At 46.9% G+C, this 22,264-nt stretch overlaps 1 protein-coding gene across 1 annotated transcript in view; it reads right to left on the bottom strand.

Annotated features, from left to right (window-relative positions):
* LOC142365549 (DDB1- and CUL4-associated factor 12-like) overlaps positions 1-22,264 on the bottom strand; it is a 52,431-nt gene that overhangs the window by 24,120 nt on the left and 6,047 nt on the right. The window contains exons 3-4 of the mRNA XM_075446405.1: positions 2,220-2,426; positions 1,180-1,240 (exon numbers count right to left, since the gene is read on the bottom strand). Of these exons, the coding sequence (XP_075302520.1) occupies positions 1,180-1,240; positions 2,220-2,426 (268 nt within the window). The remainder of the gene's footprint in view (positions 1-1,179; positions 1,241-2,219; positions 2,427-22,264) is intronic.

Genomic DNA, 22,264 nt, shown 5'->3' on the forward strand with positions numbered 1-22,264 from the left:
CTTACAGGGAGGTTCGGACCTTGAAGAGTAGTATCCACGAATCTTTGTATCATATGACTAGCCTGAAGGAGAGAGGAGAGGTGAAAGAGTGGGGGAAAGCATCCCCTCCGGTCTTCCCCATAGAGTGGGTTCAATTATTGATAAATTCTGAGAGATGGCATCCCAGGTATGGAAATGACCACAGTGCTGCACATAAATACAAGCCTAACTTCATGCCCAGTGATGTTATCGTATCATAAATCGATATTACACAGTATAGCAAAATCGTAATCCTGATCCTTTTCCCAGAGGTGATGAACAACACCGCAGTGAACACATACAGCAGGTAAGGGTTTACATACCACAACCAGGTGACCAAAGACAGCAACATTTTGACCAGTGACTATTTAATTAATACAATAAATGCCTGTAACAACTTATATCAAAGTTGTTTTAACACACTCTGCCCAGCCCTGCCATTGTCCTGGCCCCACGTTGGGCACCAAAAATGGCTGACATGGTTTGGCCCGTGGCCGGCAACAAAGGGCCACGTGGTCGCTCTATTGCCCCTCCCCCCACTGGGGTGGAGAGGAGAATGGAAAGAAAAAGGCAAAAACTCATGGGTTGGTATAAGGGCAGTTTAACAGAACAGCAATGGAAACAAACAGTAACAACAACAATACTGATAAGAAGAATATATAAAACAAGGGAATACACAGAGCAACTCTCTCTCACCGCCCAATGCACAGTGCGCTCCTGAGCAACAATTAACCTCCTCCCATCCAGAACCAAGCATGACGTCACATAGTATTGACTACCCCATTTGTTTGGCCAGTTTGGGTCAGCTGTAAATTAACCCTATCCTAGCCAAACCCAGGACAATAACCAACACCCCTCTTGAAATTGTTCTTCTTGTGTGGAATCCTTCCCTTTAACTCACTGTGTTTAGACACCCCCTCATGGCAACACCTACTATAAAGACAGTAGTATTCCCTCTAATACTGGGGGAGGGGGGAAGAATCTAGACCAGGGCCCTACAAATACAACAAAGCACTGTACTAAGACCAAGAATGGTTTAAATAGGCAAAGTAGTTCCAAGTGGTTTCAAATGCCTTGATAAAGGTGCTCCCCTAAGACCTATCAAGTACTGTACGCAAGTATAAAATTCTAGGGTGAAAAAAAAAAAAAAAATTACTTTACCAGAAACAGCCATAGTATCACTGATCCATGCAATTGAAAATATCCAGTCTTTATGTCCATCCTAAAAGAAAAAAAGACAGATTTTCTGTGCCATTATATTCTAGAGTGGTCCAAAGCAGACAAGTATTCTTCACTTTGATTTTTTTTTTTTTTTTTAGTAGTACAAACTCAGGACAGACCTATGTTAAAAACATACAGATAAGATTCGAGTATCGAAATTGGAGCAGTTTAAGTATCTAACAGTAATTTTAACTTTTTTTTTTTATTTTGAAGTGTATAATAAATAGAGAGCAATTAGGTGATGGAAAAACAGGTCTCTGACCAAGGACAAATTGATCTCAATTCTAAGGAATTAGCTGGCGACTAAGCATTAGACAGCTGCTCACTCACCCCCCCCCTTACCCCCCAGCGGGATGGGGAGGAGAAATGGACAAAAGGAAAAACTTGTGGGTTGAGATAAAGACAGTTTAATAAGACAACAAAGGAAATACTACTACTACTACTACTAATTATAATGAATTTGCAAAACAAACTACATACAATTTTCTCACTGCATGATGACCGATTCGCAGCCAGTGCCTGAGCAGCGATCGTGGAACTTGGAATTCAGGGATTTCATGAAATTTCACAAAACTCCCAAAAAAGACTGAACTCCCAGAAAAGTTTGAACTCCCGGACAAGAGAGGATTTGAACTCAAGGGAAAGAGAAATAATAAAAAAAGAAAGGATTCCTGCCCCCCTGGCCAACCCCCATTCGTAAACTGAGCATGATGTCTGTGGTATGGAATATTTCCATTGGCCAACTTGGACTAGCTGTCTGGCTATGCTCCCTCCCAGCTCCTGCACACCTGCTCGTTAGCTGAACATGAGGAACTGGAAAAAGTCCTTGATTTCTTAGCAATAACTGAAAACATCAGTGTTATCAACATTCTTCTCATACTAAATCCAAAACACAGCAGCTACTGGGAAGAAAATTAACTCTATCCCAGCCGAAACCAGGACAGTGACAGAATAAACTTTCCCCGAATACTTCCACTTACATCTCCCACACAGACAGGATCGAGTGTAGGCAGACGATAAATTGCAAGACTGTTGGGGTTGTCTCCACCTGTGGCCAGAAGGGTCCTTGAGGGGTTGAGCTCAATGGCATGAATACCACATCCCCGCTGGTTCACCATGCCAGGTTCACGATCTTTCAGAATAGGAATCTTGGTAATTTGACCAGTCTGGACATCTACTACAAATAACTGGGGGGGAAAAAGCAGGAGATTTAAGTCATTCTCGAACAGATAAGAAAAACATGATGGTGAAATATCCTCCCTATTTTGAACCGACATTCTTTTAAAGTTGGAATCTACAAATGCTGCAAGTATGGCTGAAAAACGCATAAATTCCTTCTTAAAACAACTAAACTAACTTAATTACAGCGGGTTTTATTTTAATCATCCCATTTGGTTTTCACAGCAATGGAAGAGAGAAGAGAAAAATTTGTCATGGGAGGTTCCCCATTTAACAAAACCCTTGAATCTAAAACTTTTCCCTGTTTAATACTGTGACAAAACAATATTGTTTTCCAGTTTCCCTGCATGACAGTGAGAAAGAGACCCACCTCAAAACAGCCAGTAAGTCCCCAGGGGCTTAGCACAAGTCTCCTGCCTCCCAGATAAGATACTTACATCATTAAGTTTTGACATTGACAAACCAACACTTCATAAATTTATATTATTGGAGTTTATTTTCTGGTGATACGCGGAGAATAGTAACTAAATATAGTACTGCCAGTGTGAACATCTAAAAAAGATATTTAGGTACATATCTCATCCTGAAAAAAGACTAGAAGTTGGAGCTCTATGTCATTGTCCCCTTGGCAGAAAACTTAGTTATAAAGCCTTACAACTCTTCAGACAGACATCATTACACCCAGAGTTATGTCAGTTCAAACATATACGACCATTGCAATCTAAACCAGAACAAAGGTTTACATCGCCTGATGAAGTGTGCTTTCATTTGGGAGGCTCTTGCGCTGGATCATTTCACAGATGTTGTTCAGAGCGCAGCTGTGCTAACAGTCAAACAGGTATAATAGAGGGGAGAAAGCCCTGTGAGGGAACACGAGTGAAGCAAGGAAATGGAGGATCTGAAGCTGACTTGGCACTATGGAAGGTGATGTAGAATCACATCCCAAGATTATAATTAAATTCCATCCTCCCCCCGCCCTTAAGTTTGTTTTGTTCCTTCTATAACCAAAGAACATTGTCTCAAAGCCTCTGGAAGTAAACTGAAAACGGAGAAGACAACAACAGAAAAACCCAAGAAAACTCAATGCAATTTAAAAAAATACACACCTCAAGGAAATTGTTCCGAAATCCTTTGTCAGACATTTCTAGAAGGACAGAAGAGAAATCTAGAGGTTCTCAGAGAGGAGTTATACATGCAAGTTGTTTTTGGTGAACTCTCACAGACTGTAGATCTGTTATTTAATAAGCATCAAAAACTCAAGAAAATTTAGCAGCATATCTATTATTCTTGATGTAATGAACTAGCAGAATATTAATGTCAAATCAAAACCTGATAAAGTATGGTATGTTAAACTCATTCTGCAGAGAAAGCTGAAATCCATTCATCGCTATGTGTGTGTTGTGTCTAGAATTATGGACCATCTTCAACCCACAACTGATCTTCCTCTGTAGGCAGCAGTCTTGCATAAAGAGATGACTGTTCCTACAGGGAGTGAATTTTCATGTTTAGTCATTTTGCATGCAGGTGTGGGGTCAGGCAACAGCTGAAGTGCAGCTGAGTAGGAGGGAGGCACTCCTCACTTCTCCCAAGCCTTACAATGCAGTTCACTGCCTGAGACAGCTGGTAAAGGTACGATGCATGCAGCAGCCCCTCTGCCCTAACCACATCCCTGAAAATTAACACCTGCACTGTAGGATCAGGACTAGTAATTCCCTCTCCTCTCATCCTCCCTTGTCCTCTTTTCCTCCTCAGTATTTCCTTCCAGCAGAAACACCCAATTCCCTCCCCTATCCTCCTTCAACTACTGAAAAAAAAACCCAAATCAACAGTTAAGTACCTAAGACTAAGGCTTGCAAGTGTCATCTCCAGGTCCTAAAGCTGGCACCAGAAGTGCTAATTAGGAAAAACACATCCACAGCTCAGGAAGTCCACAGACTCAGGAAAACTGTGCTTCAGCTGTAAGAGATTCACACTTTGAAGAGCATCTCAACAGGTATGAGGACTGAAATTAAAAACCCTTCACATTCTCCAGTCTGACACCACCATCATACATCCATGTTTGATACTAGGTTAATAAATACTTACTCTAATGCAAAATTCCTTTAGCTAAACTCTAAACTAATTGGGCTGAAAAGGTAAAGAACTTGGAAACACACAATGCTGAAGCATCAGACCATCACACTTCTGCCATTGTTATCATAAAGGCCTTAGCATAACTGGAAGAAACCTTGTTATCACAAAGGGGAATGTCCATATCACAGTTAATTGAAATTGCATATAAAGTGCATAATAGTAGGGAAGAAATGAAACAAAGGAAAGAGCAAAGAGAGAAGATCAGAGACCAATCAAGACAAGTGAACATTAGCAGTGGCATTATCAGGAGCATTGAACAGAGGAATGAATAAAGGGAACAGAAGAGGAAGTAGTGGAAGAAGGGGTGCCTGTCAGAGCACTGAACCTAGAATTGGGCCTAACCAATGTGCATACTGCAAAAAGGAGGGACATTGGAGGAAGGAGTGCCCCCGATTAGTGGAACAACTCCCAAAGGGGAGTACGACTCCTGAAGCTAATCTGCTTATGTTGGATTCAGATTGAAGGGGACCGGAGGTGACTTTAAAAATATCCCCAGCAGGTACCCTGGTTCCAGTTAAGCTGGGGTCCTGTGCATCTGCTCTCCCAAGGCCAAGCTGTCTAAGTGGGATTATGCAGGAGTCTCAACCTTCCCAATTATTCACAGAGAACCAAGATTTGCTTTGGTTTTAATTAATCTGTTGTGCAATGATTCTGAGACCTAAAGTGATAACTTTTATCTGCATCCGCTACATCTGCTACATTTGCTACATTCACAGGCATCACTTGAGGCTCAACCTTTGCCTGTTGAGAAAAATCATTTGAAGTACTTCACTGAACTCAAGGGGAATTTTTAACAAGTACTTTTATCTATGCATATTGTCTGTGTGCATATAAATCAATTCAAATTATATTATTGTGACTGTAGCGAATTCTTTTTAATCATTTTGTAAATGCTAAGTTAACCAATGATTAATTACTGCTGAATTTCTGTGATTCTCTTTCTTTAATTGTGAACAAACCTTAAATTGCTGCTAGACACGTCCTCTAGACATAAATCGTTGTGGTCTGAGGCTAAGTCTGGATCCAGCCACACCTAGGCTGCTCTCTCAGGAGTTTAGAAAGCAAGGGGGTCAATTCCAAACCTGGTGACTCAACAGCAGGGTCTCCCTTACATCTTTCTTCAACCTCTGTATAAACCATTCTACCTCAATCTTACTTTGATTTTGTATTCCATTCATTTAACAAGTAATAGAGTGAATCGTGCCAATGAACTTTATTAAATCACATTTTATAAATTCTTATTAAAATAATTTCTTAAAAATACCTTGGACAGTGATTCTTTAAGCAACCTAACTATTAATTCGTGACAGCTTATTTTTCTTTTGGTTTGCAGAAGCGGTGAGAAGTCATTTTGGCAAATGGCTCCCCTACAGTTACTGTGTGGCTGTCCCCTTTTCAAACTGCTTACGATCAAGTGAATCAAGAAACTGCCCCACTTCATTAACTAAGGAATTTCATTAATCAATTTGCCAAAAGTAAAGATTGTGGTAGAGAATTGAGTATCTGAGGACCAGAGTCTGAACTGCAAAATCCATCCTTCTCTTACATACAATACTGAGAGCAGAACAGTTTGCCAGGCTCTTCCATCAAGTCTACTTTGATTTTGACCTGCCTTTTGGAAACAACAGTGGGGGGGGGGTGGTGCAGGAAACAACAAAGTTACCAATTCATTAAATGTGAGTACCCTCCCCATGCATCTTTAACTGAAAGCATTGACTTCATACAGCAAGATTTGGTGGCCTTCTGCAATGGGGTTACTGGGTTGGTGGATAAGGGAAGAACAATTGATGTCATCTACCTGGACTCCAGCAAAGCATTTGACATTGTCCCTCACAACATCCTTGTCTCCAAATTGGGGAGATAGGGATTTGATGGGTGGACCACTCGGTGGATAAGGAATTGGTTGGATGGCCACATCCAGAGGGTAGTGGTCAATGGCTCGATGTCCAAATGGATGCCGGTGACAAGTGGTGTCCCTCAGGGGTCTGTACTGGGACCAGTGCTGTGTAATATCTTCATCAATGACTTAGCGAGATCGAGTGCACCCTCAGCAAGTCTGAAGATGACACCAAGCTGAGTGGTGCAGCTGACACACCAGAAGGACGGGATGCCTTCCAGAGGGATCTGGACAAGATGGAGAGGTGGGCCTGTGCGAACCTTATGAGGTTCAACCAGGCCAAGTGCAGGGTCCTGCACCTGGGTCGGGGCAACCCCTTGTATCAATACAGGCTGGGAGATGAAGGGATTGAGAGCAGCCCTGCCAAGAAGGACTTGAGGTACTGGTGGATGATAAGATGGACATGAGCCACCAATGTGCACTCACAGCCCAGAAGGCCAACCTTATACTGGGCTGCATCCAAAGCAGCGTGGCCAGCAGGTCAAGGGAGGGGATTCTGCCACTCTGCTCCGCTCTGGTGAGACCCCACCTGGAGTCCTGCATCCAGCTCTGGAGCTCTCAGCACAGGAAAGACATGGACCTGTTGGAGCAGCTCCAGAGGAGGCCACAAAAATGATCAGAAGGCTGGAACACCTCTCCTATGAGGAAAGGCTGAGAGAATTGGGGCTGTTCAGCCTGGAGAAGGCTCCAGGGAGACCTTATTGCCACCTTCTAGTACCTGAAGGGGCCTACAAGAAAGCTGGAGAGGGACTTTTTACAAGGGCATACAGTGACAGGACAAGGGGTAATGGCTTTAAACTGAAAGAGGGTAGATTTAGATTAGACATAAGGAAGAAATTCTTCACCATGAGGGTGGTGAAGCACTGGAACAGGTTGCCAGAAAAGCTGTGGCTGCCCCCTCCCTGGCAGTGTTCAAGGCCAGGTTGGATGGGGCTCTGAGCAACCTGGTCTAGTGGAAGGTGTCTCCGCCCGTGGCAGAGGGGTTGGAACTAGATGATCTATAAGGTCACTTCCAACCCAAGCCATTCTATGATTTAAAAAACAGGTCTACGAAATGCCATTTCAAGGCAGTACGTAGACTCTCTCATGCTCTTGGCTGCTGCCCCTGCACACAGAACAGCAGATGAACAGGCATCCCTATCTTGTAATTGATCGTACAAATCAATTGGAACAAAACCAAAGGGTGCCACCCTGAACTACAGCATCTTTTTATTACACAAGCAGAATGGACAGATTTACAAGGCACAAAGAACACACATGAAAGAGACTGCTTATTCTTCATGCAAGAAGTGCTCATGATGCACTCTGCGCCCCAGCTCTTCACATACTGCTCTCAGAAATCACAGACACATCTTGTCATTCATACTAACATTTGAAAGAAACCCAAGATAAACACATTGCCTTGCTGAAAATAGAGTCACTAAGAGAAAATCACTTGCAATGAAGTTTCACTAGATGACCCACAGAAGTCCCTTCCAACCCCTACCATTCTGTGATTCTGTGATTCACATTTGGCTTAAGCCAGTCTTTGAGAATCCATGTACTTCTTCCTCACCCACCCAGTCTCATTACCCTTGTGACAGCAACTAGTGCTTAGGTAGGCTGTGAGGTGAGCTGGATCTCATCTCTGCCTTTGGTGAAAACTAACCCTACAAGAAAACTCGTCTGAACATAAAGCAGCAAGCTCATTCAGCTGACTCCCCAGCTACGCACACATCAGTGCCAGCAAGAATGGGCAGGTGGGAACATCTCATCCTGCAACAGTACAACTCCAGCTTCAGCTGGTCACAAAAAATGTCACCCTCAGGCAACCTGGAAAAATGACATCATTGTTCTCCTTCAAATTTTTTTTTTGCTAACAAAAAAAGCAAGACAGTGCTTACAGTGTCATTATACCAAAAACATTTCTGGTCACACTGAGTAGCATTGTTTGATTTTTTCCTAGTTCTCAGTCTTGCCTTTTATTCAGATTGTAAACATCTCTCTTTTCTATGTTAATAGAACACTTGGCATAAGGTTCATCCATTCTACAGCAACACAGATTTACTAATACATGCCAAGCCCCAAAGAAACACGGACTATTTAAAGACTAAGCTATCAAACTGGTATGTCTCCTTTCCACTGGAGATCAGAACATGCACTGATCTTAGCACAAAACCTACTCACAGGTTGTGCAGTACAGGCCACGCAAGTGCATAATGACCTCACATGTCCTACTTGAAAAGGTCTGTTATGGTTTGGCTGCGGCTGGCAACAAAGGTGCCATGCGGCCGCCCCTCCCCCCGCTGGGGTGCGGAGGAGAATGGGAAGAAACAGGCAGAAACTGGTGGGTCAGGATAAGGGCAGTTTAACAGAACAGCAAACAAAGGGAACAGGAACAACAACGATACAGATGAGGGGAATACACAAAACGAAACAGACCGCACAACAGAGCCGGTCTCCCGAAACGTCGCCGCTGCGCGCTCCCGAGACGTGAGTGAATTCCCGCCGCCCAGCTCCACCCCAACCAGAACCCAGCATGACGGCACATGGTATGGAATACCCTGCTCTGTTTGGCCAGGTTGGGGTTGGGTCAGCCCACCCGGCTGTGCCCCTTCCTGGATTCCGTTGAAAATTAACCCTGTCCTGGCCAAACCCAGACATTATCCACCCCTTATTCCATACCATCTACGTCATGCCCAGGTCCCCCATTGTCCAGTTAATCACCACCACTTCTCCTGTCTCCAGATATCATTCCCTTAGTCTATGGATCATCACTCTAAAGTGTCCATTGAGTTCCTTTAATCCATGACTTTGGGCTCCAACTGTCGTAATGGTCTTCTGTGGCAGGAGAGGTGATGTGTGGTGATGGGCGGTTGCTTGCTGCATCCGGAGCTCACGGCTGATGTATCTGGTGCGGCCCGTGCCCACAGTCTGCAGGGAGGAACAACCGCATGCACCAGTACAGGCTTGGGGCGGACCTGCTGGAGAGCAGCTCTGCAGAGAGCGACCTGGGTGTCCTGGTGGATGACAGGTTGACCATGAGCCAGCAGTGTGCCCTGGCTGCCAAGAAGGCCAATGGCATTCTGGGATGCATGAAGAAGAGTGTGGCCAGTAGGTCGAGGGAGGTTCTCCTTCCCTTCTACACTGACCTGGTGAGGCCCCATCTGGAGTACTGTGTCCAGTTCTGGGCTCCCCAGTTCAAGAAAGATGAAGAGCTACTGGAGAGAGTCCAGCGGAGGGCTACGAGGATGATGAGGGGACTGGAACATCTCTCCTATGAGGAGAGGCTGAGGGAGCTGGGCTTGTTCAGCCTGAAGAAGAGAAGGCTGCGAGGGAACCTTATAAATGCTTACAAATATCTGAAGGGTGGGTGTCAGGAGGATGGGGCCAAGCTCTTTTCAGTGGTGTCCAGTGACTGGACAAGGGGCAATGGGCACAAACGGAAGCACAGGAAGTTCCGTCTGAATATGAGGAAGAATTTCTTCCCTCTGAGGGTGACAGAGCCCTGGAACAGGCTGCCCAGGGAGGTTGTGGAGTCTCCTTCTCTGGAGATATTCAAGACCCGCCTGGACAAGGTCCTCTACAGCCTACTGTAGGTGACCCTGCTTCGGCAGGAGGTTTGCACTAGATGACCCACAGAGGTCCCTTCCAACCCCTACCATTCTGTGATTCTGTGATTCTGAGATCTTGATCTTGATGAAGTTGCTGGGTGCCAGTTGTTGAAAACCAGGTCCAGTCCCATCATCACTGTGCTCTGCTAGGTTTCATCAAAAAGTCCATCCTTCTTTAATCTGGATGATTCTAACTATGATACTACTCGTATAACATAAAACAATTATAACAGTGATAACAGACAGTGACAGGGTTATTTAACAATTAACTTGATACAATTTATTTATGGACTATTCTCACCCAAAATCAAATCCCCATGAGGTACACATCAGACTTCCCCATCCTTCCGCGTTACCCACCAGGTACACCCAGGTCCTTGAGCAAAAGCAATCCTGCGGACGGGCTTGCCTTTGCCCGAGGCAGGACTAACCCAGACTGTCTTCCCTAACATGTTCCGCATGTGCACTACAGGGACTTTATCCCCTTCTACAGGGCGTGGAAATATTGACTGGGCAGGGCCAGCCCAGGTGGTGGAGCCTCTGGTGTTAACCAACCAGGTGGCCTTTCCTAAATGAGTATCCCAGTTTTTGAAAGTCCCACCCCCCATTGCCCTCAAAGTGGTTTTTAGCAGCCCATTGTACTGTTCGATCTTTCCAGAGGCTGGTGCATGGTAGTGGATGTGATACACCCACTCAATACCGTGTTCTTTGGCCCAGGTGTCTATGCGGCTGTTGCGAAAGTGAGTCCCGTTGTCTGACTCAATTCTTTCTGGGGCGCCATGTCACCACAGGAGTTGTTTTTCAAGGCCCAGGATGGTATTCCGGGTGGTGGCATGGGGCACAGGGTAGGTTTCCAGCCATCTAGTGGTGGACTCCACCATTGTGAGCACATAGTGCTTGCCTTGGCGGGTTTGTGGCAGTGTGATGTAGTCAATCTGCCAAGCCTCCTCATATTTATATTTTAGCCATCGTCCTCCATACCACTGAGGCTTTACCCGCTTGGCTTGCTTGATTGCAGCGCATGTTTCACATTCATGGATAACCTGTGCGAAGGTGACCATGGTCAAGTCCACCCCTCGGTCACGAGCCCATCTGTATGTCGCATCTCTTCCTTGGTGGCCCGAGGTGTCATGGGCCCACTCAGCTAGAAACAGTTCACCCTTATGTTGCCAGTCCAGATCCACCTGAGCCACTTCAATCTTAGCAGCCTGATCCACCTGGTGGTTGTTTCGATGTTCTTCAGTGGCCCAACACTTAGGGATGTGGGTGTCCACGTGACGGACTTTTACAACCAACTGCTCCAGACGGGCAGCAATATCTTGCCACAATGGGGCAGCCCAGATAGGTTTGCCTCTGCGCTGCCAGTTATTCTTCTTCCACTGCTGCAGCCATCCCCACAAGGCATTGGCCACCGTCCAGGAGTCGGTGTAAAGATAGAGCACTGGCCACTTCTATCGCCTGGCAATGTCTAAAGCCAGCTGGATGGCTTTCACCTCTGCAAACTGGCTCGACTCACCTTCTCCCTCGGCAGTTTCCGCGACTTGTCGTGTAGGGCTCCATACAGCAGCCTTCCACCTCCGCTGCTTCCCCACAATGCGACAGGAGCCATCCGTGAACAGGGCATACTGTTTCTCATCTTCTGGCAGCTTGTTATACAGTGGGGCCTCTTCATCACATGTCACCCCCTCCTCTGGTGATGCTCCAAAATCTTTGCCTTCTGGCCAGTCCATGATTACCTCCAGAATTCCTGGGCGACTGGGGTTTCCCATTCGGGATGGCTGTGTGATCAGGGCGACCCACTTAGTCCACGTAGCATCGGTGGCATGATGCGTAGAGGGGACCCTCTCTTTGAACATCCAGCCCAGGACCGGCAGTCGAGGTGCTAGGAGGAGCTGTGCTTCAGTGCCGACCACTTCTGAAGCAGCTCCAACGCCTTCATATGCTGCCAGAATCTCTTTTTCAGTGGGAGTATAGTGGGCCTCGGATCCTTTGTATCCCCAACTCCAAAACCCCAGGGGTCGACCTCGAGTCTCCCCTGGTGCTTTCTGCCAGAGACTCCAGGTTGGGCCATTCTCCCCGGCTGCGGTTTAGAGCACGTTTTTAACATCTTGCCCTGACCGGACTGGACCAAGGGCTACGGCACGAACTATCTCCCGTTTAATTTTTTCAAATGCCTGTCGTTGCTCAGGGCCCCATTCAAAATCATTCTTCTTCCGGGTCACGTGGTACAGAGGGCTTACAGTCTGGCTGTAATTTGGGATGTGCATCCTCCAAAAACCCACAACACCTAAGAAGGCCTGTGCTTCCTTTTTGCTGGTTGGTGGAGACATAGCTGCTATTTTGTTGATGACATCCATTGGGATTTGACAGCGCCCATCCTGCCATTTTATTCCCAAAAACTGGATCTCTGGCGCAGGTCCCTTGACTTTACTTCGCTTAATGGCGAAACCGGCTTTCAGAAGGATCTGAACTATTTTCTCCCCTTTCTCAAAAACTTCCTCCGCTGTGTCACCCCATACAATGATGTCATCGATGTACTGCAGATGTTCTGGAGCTTCACCCTTTTCCAGGGCAGTCTGGATTAGTCCATGGCAAATGGTGGGACTGTGTTTCCACCCCTGGGGCAGTCGATTCCAGGTGTACTGGATGCCCCTCCAGGTGAAAGCAAACTGTGGCCTGCACTCTGCTGCCAAAGGGATGGAGAAGAATGCATTAGCGATGTCAATTGTAGCATACCACTTGGCTGCCTTTGACTCCAGCTGATATTGAAGTTCTAGCATGTCTGGCACAGCAGCACTCAGCGGTGGTGTGACTTCATTCAGGCCATGGTAGTCTATTGTCAGTCTCCACTCTCCAGTAGATTTTCTCACTGGCCATATGGGACTATTAAAGGGAGAGCGAGTTTTGCTGATCACTCCTTGACTCTCCAGCTGGCGGATCAGCTGATGAATGGGGATAAGAGAGTCTTGGTTAGTGCAATATTGTCGCCGGTGCACCGTTGTGGTCGTGATTGGCACCTGTTGTTCTTCCACCCTCAGCAACCCCACAACGGAAGGATCCTCCGAGAGACCAGGCAAAATGGACAGCTGTTTAATTTCTTCCGTCTCCAAAGCAGCTATGCCAAAAGGCCACCAGTACCGTTTTGGGTCCTTGTAATACCCTCTCCTATGATAGTCTGTGCCAAGGATACACGGAGCCTCGGGGCCAGTTACAATGGGGTGCTTCTGCCACTCCTGCCCAGTGAGGCTCACTTCAGCCTCCAATACACTCAGCTCTTGGGACCTCCCCTGTCACTCCCGAAATGCAAATAGACTCTGACCCTTTGAAATCTGATGGCATTAAAGTACACTGTGCACCAGTGTCCACTAGAGCTTTATACTCTTGTGGATCTGACGTGCCAGGCCACCGAATCCACACCGTCCAATAAACGCGGTTGTCCCTTTCCTCCACCTGGCTGGAGGCAGGGCCCCTCTAATCCTGGTCAGAGAATTTGCTACTCACTTCCTGTAAAAATGACTTGGAGGTCCCTTCAAGAGGATCGGAATCATAACCATACAGTCTACCTGGTCTGGAGAGCTGGCTTCTGGAAACTGGAGCGGCATTTTTCCTAACAGAATCCCCTTTTGTGATTGTTTTACCTCGCAACTCACGCACTCCTGCCTCTAGACTTGAGGTGGGTTTTCCATCCCACTTCCTCATGTCCTCTCCGTGGTCACGCAGGTAGAAACACAAGGTGCCCCGTGGTGTGTAGCCTCTGTATTCCCTCTCCTGAGCAGAGAAACGCTTGCCCCTAATAGCTGAGACACTGGTCCGTACACGTGGGGAGAAGGACCTGTTGTCCTTCATTTGCCGGACCTCCCGGGCCAGTTTCTCCACAGCTGAGACAAGGGAAGAAGAGAGACTTCCTTCATATTGCCGGAGTCAGACAGCCACCTCATCCACTGTTGGTGCCTCCTCACCTTTCCAGTTTACTACTGCCAGTGAGTTGGCATATTGTTGGGGCTGATGTAGCTTGAGAGTTAGCATGACTAGGCCACTTAAGCAAAACAGCATAATTGAACAGGCCACCGGAAAAGACAGCTAAGAACAGCCATTGAGAAAGTTCTGATAGTGCACATGGTGTGGGTTAGCAAAAACAAGATGTGTTCAAGGACGTGGAGGCAGTCTGTTGCTATTGGCGTTAGTGCATAGTTACCAATCATAAGGGAATGTGGGGCATGTGAACAGCGTGTGATTTATGTCTGTAGCCTATCCGAATAAGCATAATCGCGTGTACAGATACGGAAAACGTATATAACCGCACAAGCGGAATAATAAAGGAATCCGACTGTGCATTACATCGGTGTGTGAGAGTCGTTCCTGTCCCTGCACGGATGCTGAAACTCGGCATTTTGGTGACCCTGAAGATTTATCACAGCCCAGGAAGGCAGGGGACTGCCGGCCGTCGAGGTAAGCCGGGCTGCCCGAGAAAGGCAGGAGCGGATCCGCGGCACGCCGGGGGGGATATGAACATCAGCAGTATGGGTTCCACTATATCAGCACTGGAAAACATGGCGCTGAAAAGCCTGTTGGAATTGGCAGATCGAGCCAACACTAAGTTAACTGAAGGAGATATATCGGGACTATTATTGTGGTGCCGCCGCCGAAAGTTGATAACAACAATGGATCAGCTGCTTGATCCGGATGCGTGGCACAGAGTTGGGATGGACTTGTGGGACTCTGTGCAAGTCAGAAACAAAGAGGTGCGACAATTAGCCCCTGTTTTCCGAACTGTTAAAAATATGATTGCCAATATGAAGGACGACGCTACTGTGGCTGCAGCCGCCGTGAGAGCTGTTTATGCAGTCAGGCAACCCGCTGGAGAGTATCAAGATCCCTGTACGGCGCCCCGGGCTTATCCCGTTCGTCCTAGTGAAAAGGAGTTCTGGGGAGGACCGAGTGTTGAATTGGGAGACTGGGCACCAGCGCCACCTACAGCTCCACCACTGCCAGAGAATGTGCCACTTCCAGACTCTGATTTTCAATTAATGGATACTGACTCGCCGGAAGGACCAATATCGCTATTATACCCAAAGATTCATAAAAGTGAACATACGGACGCATTGAGAAAGCAACAGGATCAAATGACAAAGCTGCTGGACGAGATGCAACAACTAGATAAAGGATCCCGTAACGCCACGATTAAACAGGCATATCGAAAGGCTCACCAGGCCATAATGGACAGTTTGCGAGCGGTCGAGCAGCACATATGTGGGGAGTCGGACGGGATGGGGGAGGTGATTTCAGGGGGGTCAAATAATGGAAGCATTAACGAAAGTTCGCCAGCACAGCATTCGCAACGCGCTGGGTTAGGGTAATGCTGGAAGACGGGGGAATGAGCTTAGCTGATGCTGATCACTATTTACGCAGTAAATACGGTAAGGGGGTGGGGGATGACGAACGTGAGGCGTGGAAGAGGGGGGTGAAGTGGAGAGAGCAAGGAGGGGGGGCATCCGGTGTTCAAAAGCTTGATTGAGCGCATGGTGGGTGTGGTCTGCAGGGACCCGGTGGTACAGAGGGGGGGTGCTGTGGCCGCTGGAGGTCGGAGTGGAGACGGGACGCCCCCGATACGCAATCCTAATTTTAATATGGGACAACGATGGAGGGGGGTAATAGAAAATGCTGTAATTGAAGGACAAATGCTACCAAGCAGTTTAACAGCATTCCCGGTGTTTACACAGGGGAATCAACGGATATGGGCTCCTTTTGACTGGAAAACAGTGAGTCAGTTACAAAAAACCATAATGAACTATGGTTTGGATAACAAGCAAGTTATGACGCTGGTTACCACCTTTCTCAAAAATCAGATATTAGTGCCAGCTGATGCCCGAGCCTTGTTAGAATTGGTGTTGCCCCCCACTGCCTTTATGTTGTGGAAGGATAAGTGGCGGGATAAATGTGAGGTTGCAATGATGCAAAACCTTCAGCTAGGTGCCGATGATCCTTTATGTGTAGTTACACTAGACCAGCTCATGGGTACTGGCGCTTTCCATGAGGGGGCAACTCAAGGAGCGCTCCACCCTCAAATATTGCAACAGTCACAGAGCTTAGCCCTGGCCGCTTTAACCGAGTTACCACAGATTGGGAAGCCTGTATTACCTTATACGCAGATTCGTCAGGGTCCTGATGAGCCGTACATGCACTTTATAGACCGATTAAAGGAAGCATTAGATGTGGCAAAAGGTGCAGTAGGAAAGGATTTAGCTTTTCAAAATGCCAACACTCAATGTCAACAGATAATTGCGTCCCTACCTACTGGGTCTACCCTTAGTCGGTACGTGGAGGCTTGTTCCCGATTACCTCGCTTAGCGGAGGAAAGAAAGAAGGCCAGAATACATGCGGTTTCTATGGCCGCTGCTTTACGACCTGCCATGCAAACGGGGAAAGGGGATTGAGGTGTTAAAGCAAAAACTGGTTGTCTTATTTGCGGAGAGGAAGACCATTACAAAAGAAACTGTCCTCAGATCAAGAAGCAAAAGGTGGTGGCTGACGAATTTGTAGGGACATGCCAAAGATGTGACAAGTTCGGGCATAAAGCAGCTCAATGCAGGTCGCAGTTTAAGAAGGATGGTACCCCCCTGTCGGGAAACGGGCAGAGCAGCGCCAGGATGGGGGGCGCGAGGACAAGAAAGTTCCCCACAGCTATGGCTGTCTCGACGAGCTCCGAGCCGCCACAAGCGGCTCCGCAGGAGTCGATCTGGCCGTGGGACATGACATCTCTATAGAAGATGATAAGGTGCATGTCGTCCCCTCGGTAGCCACAGGACCTTTCGGTCATGGGCTGAGTGCATTGTTGGTGGGGCGATCCTCTGCATCTAGTCAGGGAATTTTTGTCCTACCAGGGGTAATTGATGCAGATTTCACAGGCCCAATAGGGATTATGTTAAAGGTATTCACGGCACCATTAACCATCAAACGAGGCAGCAAGGTTGCCCAACTGATTCCTTTTATTGCTCAGGTCCCCCTAACTGACCCTAACTATAGGGGAAGTGACGCCTTTGGCTCAAGTGGAACCCCCTTGGTGGCGTTCGTACAATCTCTCTCCACAGAACAGCCCATAAGAAAGATCACTATTAAAGGACCGAACGGCATTGTACTAAAAGACCAGAAAATGTTGTTAGACTCCGGAGCAGATGTTACTATAATCCTGAGGGCCCAATGGCCAGAGTCATGACCATTGACAGTAGTGTTGGGCATGGTGACAGGAATCGGTGGTGCAACAGCGACACAAATGAGTACTGAGTTCATTACCTTTGTAGACCAAGATGGTAAGTTGCTGGCACAAGCACGCCCTTATGTCTTGAATACTACTGTTTGGCTATTAGGCAGAGACGTATTATCACAATGGGATTGTGTCATTCAGACGCCTTTTTGACAGCGGCCATTGAAGCGAGCGCATCCAGGCCTACACTGAAGCTCACGTGGTTGACAAAAAAGCCGATCTGGGTGGACCAATGGCCGCTGTCTACTGAAAAGCTCGCCGATCTCCAAGAATTGGTGGATGAACAAGTGAAGTTGGGGCACTTGGTCCCGTCCACTAGTCCTTGGAATACTCCTGTGTTTACCATTCAGAAAAAGTCCGGAAAATGGAGACTCTTACAAGACCTAAGAGCACTTAATGCAGTAATGCAGGATATGGGGCCGCTACAACCCGGACTACCGTCGCCAGCTATAATACCTGCACAATGGGATATCCTGATCCTAGATTTGAAGGATTGTTTTTTTACCATCCCGTTATATCCGGACGATTGTGAAAAGTTTGCATTTGCAGTACCCGCCATTAACAGAGCATCACCCACGAAGCGGTACCAATGGGTAGTGCTACCACAAGGTCTGAAAAAAACACCAACAATGTGCCAATGGTATGTGGATTTGGCACTGCAACCTTTCCGACGATCTCATCAGGAACTAATTTTTTATCATTACATGGATGACTTATTATTGGCCTCACGATGCCCAATCCAATATGACATTGTTCTTGAATTAAAGGGGATGTTGGAAGATTGGGGTTTAGTGGTGGCTCCTGAAAAGATTCAACAACAACCCCCATGGAAATATTTGGGCATGACTTTAACCGAAACCGTGATTAGGCCGCAAAAGTTGACTATACGTGCTGACAACGTCAAAACCCTTAATGATGTCCAAAAGTTGGTGGGAGACCTCCAATGGATTCAGAACGTTTGTGGAATAACCAATACGGATTTACAGCCCCTGTATGAACTATTGCAGGACGGAAAGGATCCTCACGAACCACGCCAATTAACACAGCCAGCAGAGGCAGCACTTCAAATTATCGCGCAGAAGATTTCACACGGTTCTATCTCCCAAATACTTGAAGGCTCTCCAATCCAGCTATATATCTATGACTCTCGGGAAGATATCATTGGGATATTAGCTCAATGTCGGGAGCAACAATCAGACCCATTATGCATCCTGGAATGGATTTTCGGTCCTAGCCATTTCAAATGAACTGTGACCACAAGTACTGAGGCTATTGCGGCTATAATCCATAAAGGATGCCAACGAGCAAAAATTATTGCTGGAGCTGTACCACACCAAGTAATAATGCCACTCACATCCCAATTGGTCGCACAGTTTTGTCAAACCAATGATGAATTTGCGGCGGCTGTATTGAACCAACCGTTTGTAATAGATAATCACTACCCGCGTCACCCATTGTTTAAGACATGTTTACGGCTGTTGCCACGGAATATTGTGATTGCCCGCTAGACGCATTGACAGTGTTTACGGATGCGAGCAGCAAATCGAAGCGTGCTGGGTTTGTGTGGCAACTACATGGCTACTGGTACTCGCACAGCCTTGTGGCGGAAGGATCTGCTCAAATTTTAGAACTTTTAGCAGTAGTGGAAGTATTGAAATGGTGGCCTCAACAACCTCTTAATATTGTGATTGACTCACTATATGTCGTTGGTATCGTACAAAGGTTACATTTTGCATTTATCGCTAAGATACAAAACCCACTGCTGTTCAGTGCCGTAACTCAGTTATGGCACAAGCTTCAACAGCGGCAAGAACCACTATTTGTAGCTCATATTAGAAGTCATACTTCCATTCCTGGGGGCCTAACAGAAGGTAACCACCGCGCAGACCAACTAGTGACAGCCACTCCCGTACAACTGTCCACAAGCTTTGATGCTGCACGAGCAGCGCATGATTTTTTCCATCAGTCTGCGGCAGCGCTGCAACGACAGTTTTCATTATCTAAAGCAGATGCGTGTGCTATTGTTGCAGCCTGCCCTGACTGTGCGAGACTCACTCCTATACAGGATGGTGGTGTAAATCCTTGAGGTCTACAGCCCAGACAACTTTGGCAAACCGATGTGACCGAGTTCCCCCAGTTTGGGCGTTTGAAGCACATCCATGTCTCTGTCAATACGTGTTCGGCGGCCATATGGGCAACAGCAGCTACTTCTACCAATGCCAAAGCAACCCAACGACATTGGGCGCAAGCCTTTGCTGTGTTGGGAGTACCTGAACAAATTAAAACTGATAATGGCCCAGCCTACAGGTCTCAGGTGGTGGCCCGTTTCCTTCAGCGGTGGGGTGTTAAGCATGTACGGGGCATCCCATACAACTCCACCGGTCAAGCTATTGTTGAGCATTCCCATCGCTTACTAAAAGATCATTTAAATATTTTAAAAAAGGGGGGAGAGCAATCCCTGATAAACTGTCTACACAAAACCCTTTTTGTCCTGAATTGGTTGAATGTTAGAGGAGGTCATAGTGACCCCCCAGCTGTTTGGCACAGGGGAACAAACAAAAATGTCTATGACAATGATGTGGTGTTAGTAACGGTATTCCGCCCGGATAAAGGGGTTTGGGAAGGTCCAGTACGACTACTCACTTGGGGGAGGGGATATGCTTGTGTTTCTACAGATAATGGACAGATGGAGTGGGTGCCGGCAAAATGGATCAAACCCATCTTGAATGAACACGGAAGAAGAAGGGGAGGTGATAAAAAGACAGTGGGCCCGGTTAACAAAGATGCTAACCACATGGTTGAAGGCGCTACATCCTAACGATGTATAGCTGTTATCTGTACTATCTGACGAGTGTCAATATGAGTGCCTGCTTTCTAGGGCTCCGGGGTTAAGTTTTGGAGAGTGAATTATTTTGCTCCTTTCTGGTAGTAGAGTTTGGGTACCCAGGTAGGACCCTGCTCTTGAACATCAATGGTCCCAGGGATTGCAGGACCTCCAGCGGGCACCGAGGGATTCTCGGGGAAACCTCTGATCACTGGACCAAAAAAGTTCTGAGCAGGGAATATTAATAAGACAAAGGCATTCTTCCAGTATTACTTTTTGTTGCCTGCCTGCTGTCTGTTCATAAGTCTTTGTAATATTTGGATTTATGTTAAAAACTTAGTGTGCTTGTGTGTGTGGTCACGACCATAAATGTGTGATTTTATGTTATGGTGTTTGTATTTCTGTGTTCTGATGGACTGATTTGGTTTTTGTGATCTAATGGATTTGTCTGGACTAAGTAACTGCCTTTGCATCTTCTGGTTTGGTAAGTTTTCCGGTTTTGACTTTAGACTACTGTATCTGCATTCTGATTTATTTGGGCTGTGGAAGTATTTGATGCAGCAGAAAACAGATGGGGAATTTCTGGCTGGTTAATGTCACTAATCAAAATGTTATTGCTTATTGTTTCAATAATTATGGCAGTGATTATGTTGGTCCTGTGTATAATACGCATAACACAAAAGGCACTAGAGGTAACTATGAAGAAAATTTTTGTGATGCAACTAACACAAATTGAGCAAATGTTTTTAAGGCAATGATAAGATAGCTTAGCTTTTTTTGAAAAGAAAAAGGGGGAGATGTTGGGGTCGATGTAGCTTGAGAGTTACCACGACTAGGCCACTTAAGCAAAACAGCATAATTGAACAGGCTGCTGGAAAAGACAGCTAAGAATAGCCATTGAGAAAGTTCTGATAGTGCACATGATGTGGGTTAGCAAAAACAAGATGTGTTCAAGGACGTGGAGACAGTCTGTTGCTATTGGCGTTAGTGCATAGTTTCCAATCATAAGGGAATGTGGGGCGTGTGAACAGCGTGTGATTTAGGTCTGTAGCCTTATCCGAATAAGCGTAATCGCGTGTACAGATATGGAAAATGTATATAACCACACAAGCGGAATAATAAAGAGAACCGACTGTGCATTACATCGGTGTGTGAATGCCGTTCCTGTCCCTGCACGGATGCTGAAACTCGGCAGCATATGAGGATGGTGCGCTCCACACAAACTTCCTCCACATAGATGGTGTGCACTGGACTTTATCTGGGTCTGTGGTTAACTGCTCATCGTCTGGTTCATAGTAAACCAGCTCCCGCACAGCTAATTTTTCCTAACAGAATCCCCTTTTGTGATTGTTTTACCTCGCAACTCACGCACTCGTGCCTCTAGACTTGAGGTGGGTTTTCCATCCCACTTCCTCATGTCCTCTCCGTGGTCACGCAGGTAGAACCACAGGGTGCCCCCTGGTGTGTAGCCTCTGTACTCTCTCCCCTGAGCAGAGAAACGCTTGCCCCTAATAGCTGAGATGCGGGCCCGCACAGGTGGGGAGTAGGACATATTCTCTTTGAATTGCTGGAACTCGCTGGACTTCATCTGGGTCTGTGGGTACCTGGTCATCGTCTGGTTCATAGTAAACCAGCTCCCACACAGCTAATTCCCTCAGGTACTGAATACCCCTTTCCATATTGGTCCACTTGCCAGGACAGCATACAACATCCTCACTGAAGGGGTACCTCTCCCTCACGCCTGACAGAAGTCTCCTCCAGAGGCTGAGGACTTGTTCCTTCTTCCCAATGGCCTTCTCAATGCTCCTTTCCCTGGCCAGGGATCCCAGCTGCTTGGCTTCCTTGCCCTCTAATTCCAAACTGCTGGCCCCGTTATCCCAGCACCGCAGCAGCCAGGTGACAATGTGTTCGCCTGGGTGGCGGTTGAAATCTTTACACATGTCTCGCAGCTCACTCAGGGACCGGGACCGGGTGATGATCTCTATCTCCCGCGATGACTCTGGCTCATTGTCATCCCTCCCGGAGCAATCTGCTCTCTTTGTGTCTTTAGTTTTACAGGGACGACTGCTACTGGCACAGGTTGGTTATTGGGCTGAGCCGTGATTCCTGCAGCCGGAACTGGGGCTGTAGCAGCTGCT

Source organism: Opisthocomus hoazin, chromosome W (genome assembly GCF_030867145.1).
Source record: "Opisthocomus hoazin isolate bOpiHoa1 chromosome W, bOpiHoa1.hap1, whole genome shotgun sequence".
Lineage (NCBI taxonomy): Eukaryota > Metazoa > Chordata > Aves > Opisthocomiformes > Opisthocomidae > Opisthocomus > Opisthocomus hoazin.